At 43.2% G+C, this 6,000-nt stretch overlaps 2 protein-coding genes across 17 annotated transcripts in view; one reads left to right on the top strand and one right to left on the bottom strand.

The window, feature by feature from the left end:
* Dus2 (dihydrouridine synthase 2) overlaps nucleotides 1-6,000 on the bottom strand; it is a 49,125-nt gene that overhangs the window by 15,114 nt on the left and 28,011 nt on the right. For 13 of the 16 annotated variants that reach the window (XM_033757801.1, XM_010612290.3, XM_033757802.1 and 10 more), the window contains 2 exons: nucleotides 3,959-4,039; nucleotides 2,899-2,946 (listed from right to left, as the gene is read on the bottom strand). In XM_033757801.1, the coding sequence (XP_033613692.1) occupies nucleotides 2,899-2,946; nucleotides 3,959-4,039 (129 nt within the window). The remainder of the gene's footprint in view (nucleotides 1-2,898; nucleotides 2,947-3,958; nucleotides 4,040-6,000) is intronic. The other 3 variants (XM_033757804.1, XM_010612292.3, XM_010612303.3) reach the window with 1 other exon arrangement.
* Pam16 (presequence translocase associated motor 16) lies at nucleotides 4,389-4,853 on the top strand (the record flags this gene model as incomplete). The annotated part of the gene is given in 3 exon segments (XM_019205739.2): nucleotides 4,389-4,659; nucleotides 4,662-4,694; nucleotides 4,697-4,853. Coding segments are annotated over 3 exon segments (381 nt in total), but the record flags the coding sequence as incomplete, so codon positions are not given.

Raw genomic sequence — 6,000 nt, 5'->3', positions numbered from 1 at the left:
TTTTTTTTTTTTTTTTTTTTTTTTTTTTTTTGGTGCCAAGGATTGAACTTGTGCCCTTGCACTTGTGAGGCAGGCAGCAGAACTACTGAGCTAAACCCCCAGCCCTAGCTGTTATCTTTTTGATCAAGACTAATAAAGCACAGAGAGATAAAAATAAAATATGGCATAACATTTTCCATCTTGAACTTTTCTTGTCTTAAATGCGTATTTATGGATTATCCAAAGGCAATGATGGTATTTTGGTATTCCTCAGACCCCTGGGAATTTCAAATGATTCAAGCAACTTGTGAAGATCAAATTTTCAAAATCTTCACCAAAGACATCCTTAAGTCACCTTCACATTCCTAGATGTCTCCATTTAAACTTTTTTTGTTTTGTTTTGTTTTGTTTTTCTCCTTACCGGACATGGTGGCTCACACTTGTAATCTTAGCACTCTGGGAGGCTATGGCAGGAGGACTACAAATTTGAGTCTAACATGAGCAACTTAGTAATTCAGTGAGAACCTATTTCAAAATTTAAAATTTTAAGAAAAGGCCTGGGGATGTAGCTTAGTATGAAGTTCTTTGGGTCAATCCCTAGCCCTGCAAGAAAAAAAAGGGGGTGGGGGTGCTAGGGATCAAACTTAGGGCTTTTATGTTCTAGGCAAGCAACTTATCATTGAACTACATCCCAGCACTTTTTAGTTTTTAATTTTGAGACAGGATCATGCCAAGTCACCCAGACTGATCCATCTTGCCCCAGCCTCCTGAATGGTTGAAATTACTGCTATCTGCCACCGTGCACCACTTAGATATTTTTAAATGCATAATTCAGTGGCATTAAATTCACAATGCTGTGCAGTCATCATCACTATATATTTCCAAAGTTTTTCATGATCCCACACAGTTTTCAGGAAATTTCTGTAGACTACCCTGAGATACTCTTATGATAGAAGCAGAGAGGTAAAAAACACCTAGTCTAGAGAATTCACAAATATCCTGCCCAGTTGTTCAGTTTGTGAGCACAGTCTAGCCCTGAATTGAAACCAGCCCTCTCTGCCCAAGTCACATCTTGATTTGCTGTGAAACCCTACAACCTCCCTTCCAGGAGGTGAACCCCATTTACTGATCTGAGCTGGCCCATGTGACCACACCACCATATAAGTAGCAGAATAAACTAAGTTTCTGAGGCAGAGTGCATCTTTGCTACCTCATGGATGAACACACATCATTCAAAGAGGAGCGATGGAGGTGACAGAGTCAATAGCATTAGGCCAGAGGACATTGGAAATGTCCGTGTGCTCATGTTGTGAATCACAACTGCTCTGCTGGGGGACGTTCTCTTACACAGGGTGACCATTCTGACTTTCACCCCATGCTGCACAGGGGTATCTAACTGGAAGTCCAGGTGCCTACTGAACTGTGGCTGGGAACTTAATCCCAGGACCTTTAAGATGTCATTGAGAAGGGGAATTGATGCTGGGTTAGGAGTCACAAGACTATGGCTCTGATGCTGGCTCTGCCTGTCAGTTATTTGCAACTCGACCTTGTGCAAATTATTTTTATCTCTGTGTGCTTTTGTTTATTAGTCTTCATCAAAAGGATAACAGCCAGACGTGGTAGTCCATATTTGGGAGGCTCTCTTAAACCCATGAGTTTGATATCAGCTTGGATAACACAGTAAGACACTATCTCAAAAAAAAAAAAAAAAGAGAGAGAGATAACAAATTTCTTCTCTGTCTACTTCAAAGGATGTTTTGGAAACAAAATGAAACATGGTGTAATATACTTAGAAAAGGAAACTCCTCTACCCTACAAATGGTAAGAATATATTATAGACAGATTATAGGGACTTTTATCTGTGGCTACATACAGGGAAAAAATGAGCAGGTACACAGCCAACACACTCTATGGTCCTTCTGTCCCAGAGACAGCCAGACTGAAAGAATATACAGAATTGAACTACAGCAGCTAGCGCAAGCCATTGCAGCTCTTACTGGTAGTGTCTGAGACCCAAGTCACCATAGCCTGGGGGTGACACTTTGAGGTTCAAAGTCCAGACAGGGAAATGAGGATGAAGAATGAAAAGGAAGGGGCTGGGGACTTAGCTCAGTGGTTCCACCACCTGCCTCACAAGCACAAGGGCCTGAGTTCAATCCATGGCACCCCCCCACCCACAAAAAAAAAAAAAAAAAAAAAAAAAAAAAAAAAAAAAAAAGAACAAAAAAAAAAAAAAAAAAAAAAAAAAAAAAAAAACAAGAATGAAAAGGAAAACAAAAGAGCAAAGAAGGGCAACAAGCTGAGAACTGGTTGACTGGAAAAGGAAAGTAAAAGTGTGTATGGTGTGGAAGAAATGTCACCCCCATATGCCCTGGCAGCCTATAGAATTGGGTAGCAAGGTCAGGGCCTTATTAAGCTGATCTACAAAATCAGCAAGGGACAGGGAACAAATGAAGATTAAATTCAGTTTGCTTCATATGACTCTGGCCTGGCTTGCTCTCAAAGGGCTGTGACAGACTCTGTGAGTATATAGGGGACCACCTCCCTGCATTGCTCACATCCAGCTCCTTAGGAGACCACTCACCTCTATACACATAGACACGGGTGGGCTGGCCTTTGCTCTCATGCTCTTCTAGAAGGGAGAGTCAGTATAGAGGAGGCTCTAGCCAAGTCCTCAAGTGTTCTTGCTCAGCTGACAGCCTAACTCAAGGCTTTTATGAAATTCAAGCCTGCTACAGGCTGGCTCAAATCTAGATGCATATCAAAATCACAGAGAAGCTTTACCCAACTTTTGCAGACCCCAAGTAGAGAGGCTACATGGACTTCAGTGAATCCTGGAATAGAGGGACGAAGGTATTCCAGGCAACTCTAGTTCATAGCCATGTTTGAGGACTCTGCTTTCGCCCATGAAGGACTTACCTTCTCAATCTTGTCAGGGTCTGACAACAGAGCCGCTCCCATTCCTCCCTAAAGAGAAGCACACAAAAGGTCTTCTTACAGCTGGGGAAGGAGGGCACCACCCCGTAGTGCGGCAACATGGTATGGCAAACAGCCTAGGTTTAATGGCAACTGGCACTTTTCCTAACCAAGTAGAAATGTAGCAGCATCCATGCCCACATAATCAAGGATCGTAGTTAGATAAATTCTAAAAGTTGGGGCTGGCAGTGGTGCCACTGCCTGCCTGGCAAGTGCAAGGTCCAGTGTTGGATCCCCAGTACAAAAAAAATAAATAAAATAAAAGTCATCACTCTGATCCCCTTGACAAAACCCAAGGGTCTCTCTGGAAGCAGGTTCTACAAAAAAATTTTTTAGGACTTACCATGCTATACTCAGTGCCTTAATAAACTAAATCCCACTACCTCCAATGCCCTTAAAGACATCTCCTTTTACAATGGATTAAACACACCTTTTACCAGCACTGTCACCAGCAAAATTTCTCAGAGGCACAAACCCTGTATAGGCCTTTCTCTGCCAGCAACAGTGTCCCAGTCCAAAAGACCCAGCTTCATGCCAAACTCTAGCAAAAACCTCAACAAATGGAAACCACTAGTTCATGAAGCCACTTCAATCTCAACAACAGTGCTTGTCTCTCTTTTTTTTTGTTTTTTTTTGAGACAGGGTCTCACTATGTAGTTCAGACTGACCTGGAACTCACTATGTAGCCCTGGCTGGTCTCGCACTCTCAGCAATCCTCCTGCCTCAGCCTCCTGAGTGCTGGGATTACAGGCATGTGCCACCACTCTGGGCTCAGTGCTTGTCTCTTAACGACGGTGCTATTCACCAATAATTTTCCACATTTCTCAAGTTCAAAACACGGTATACATTGCTTTAATGATCTGGAGGGAGGGGCTGTCTTTAAAAATATGAATGTAGTATGTGTAAGGAATTGGGTTTGATCCACAACACTGAACAAAACAATGAAGTGAAGGGGAGGGAGAAAACAAACAAAAGCCCAGTGACCAGGCGTGGTAGTACACACCTGTAATTCCAATACTAGAGAGGCTAAGGCAGTAGGGTCATTGCATTCAAGGACAGCCTGGGCTACATAGTGACATCCTGTCTAAAAAAGAAAAAGAAAAGATTAAGAAGAGTAAGGAATCCTCCTTGAGGAATGGAAGAATTTTCAATCTACATTTTTAATCTGGCTTCAGTTTCAGTTTTGAACAATAACAGAGAAGATATTCAGTTGGTATGTATCATTATAGCATACTAGTTCTGATGAGTTAGTATCAAGTATAGGTCAGTTGTTACTTTGAGTAGCACCATTGCAGTGGGAATTTATTACCTATTGTGAAACCAAATAAAACTCAGGTTTCCTTCCCCAGAGGGAACCGATGTCCCTAGTTTCTTGTGTGTCTTCCTAAATATATTCTGTGACCCCAGAGGCAGAGCAGCTGCCATGGCTCTGATCACCGGGCCAGCACCTGGCCCAGATCATTGTGATGGGCACACAGGTGGTACAGAAAGCCTTTGCTCCAGCCCTGAGGCAGGAATTTGCAGCCAGCCGGGTGGCAGCTGAGGCTCAGGGAAATTCAGGACACCAGTCTGCAGCTACATCCACCTTCTCTAGCCTCAGGCTCCAGAGGCCCAGCAGATTCTAGAAATCTCCAAACTGAGTGCAGTAGGACTGAGTGCAGTTCCAGAAGAACTATGAATGCCTATGTAAGGCAAATGATAAATCCATGGTGGCTCCTTCTACTTGCAGTCAAAAATCATCCAAAGCAGCACCTGAGTGAGGATCTCAGAATCCAGGCCAAGGAGGACAGAGAGAAAGGGCAGATGCCTAAAATGTGACTGTTCGTCTCTTGAAACCTCACCCCGCTGCCTCTTAATTTATAGCTTAGTAATAAATGTCTTTTCTGCCAAAATAAATAAATAAGCTGGGCGTGGTGACGCACACCTGTAATCCCAGCACTTGGGAGGCTGAGGCAGGAGGATCACTGTGAGTTCGAGACCAGCATGGGCTAGACATAGTGAGTCCCAGGTCAGTCTGAACTACATAGTGAGACCCTGTCTCAAAAAACCAAAAATCAATCAATCATGTGACTGATACATATATGTAAATTTATTCTCCATTTTCCTTACATAAATGGTAGTATACTATATATAACTCACGTTATTTTCACTCTACAGTGTATCAGAGAGATCATTCCTTGGTGGATTGTTTTGTGTTTTTCTGTTTTTGTTTTTTTACAGTCTTGGGGGTTGAACCAAGACCTTTGCATTGAACTATATCCTAAACTCTGTATTTTATTTTTTTATTTTGAGACATTATCTTTGTAAGTCAGTAAAGTGCCCTGGCTCCTGCCTCAGTACTCATAGAGTGCTGGCACTACAGGTGCATGCCACAATGCCCAGATTCATTTTCAAGCATTCACAGGGCCTTTCCCTCAAGCAAGCAGGTAGTCTGCAGCCTCCTGGTGTAAAGCTTAAGTCCTTGGGCTGGGTAACTCCTGAGAGCAGAGTAGCTCACTCTGGACAACAGGTCAGGAGGACATCTGCTGTATCTACACTGCAGACCTTCTACTCACCTTGCCATTAGGATCCCAGGCGCATTGCTGCAAGAGTCCCTCCTAGTGACTCACACTCAGCAACCTCAAGCTGCCCTTGTGATCTGTTCCAAAAATGTTCTTCAGCAGTCCTGATCACAGCTAAAGACCAGTTATCTTCCCAGCTGCCATTCTTTCCTCCTTGTACCCACATTACATCTCCTGCCTGTCAGTCTGGTCATTTGCCAGCCAAACTCTGTCAAACTCTACTCTAGCTTGGACTCTGTCTATCCCTGGTTTCTTTTCTTTCTCTTTATTGGTACCAGGGATCGAACTGAGGTCCTTGTGGGTCAGGCAGCGGAACCCCTGAGCTAAATCCCAGCCCTATCCCTAGTTTGTGCTGAAGACAACAGGACTCATCTTCCATTGTCTAGGTTTCCACCTTAGCCTCCTGCCAGTCTAATCCACTAAACATATGAATTCCAGATTAGTATTTGTTTCTTTTCTTTCTTAGTTTTTTGAGACAGAGTCT

Source organism: Fukomys damarensis, unplaced genomic scaffold, assembly GCF_012274545.1.
Source record: "Fukomys damarensis isolate Sample0158 unplaced genomic scaffold, DMR_v1.0_HiC HiC_scaffold_32, whole genome shotgun sequence".
NCBI classification, from domain to species: Eukaryota; Metazoa; Chordata; class Mammalia; order Rodentia; family Bathyergidae; genus Fukomys; species Fukomys damarensis.
This window is presented reverse-complemented; position numbering and strand designations above follow the sequence as displayed.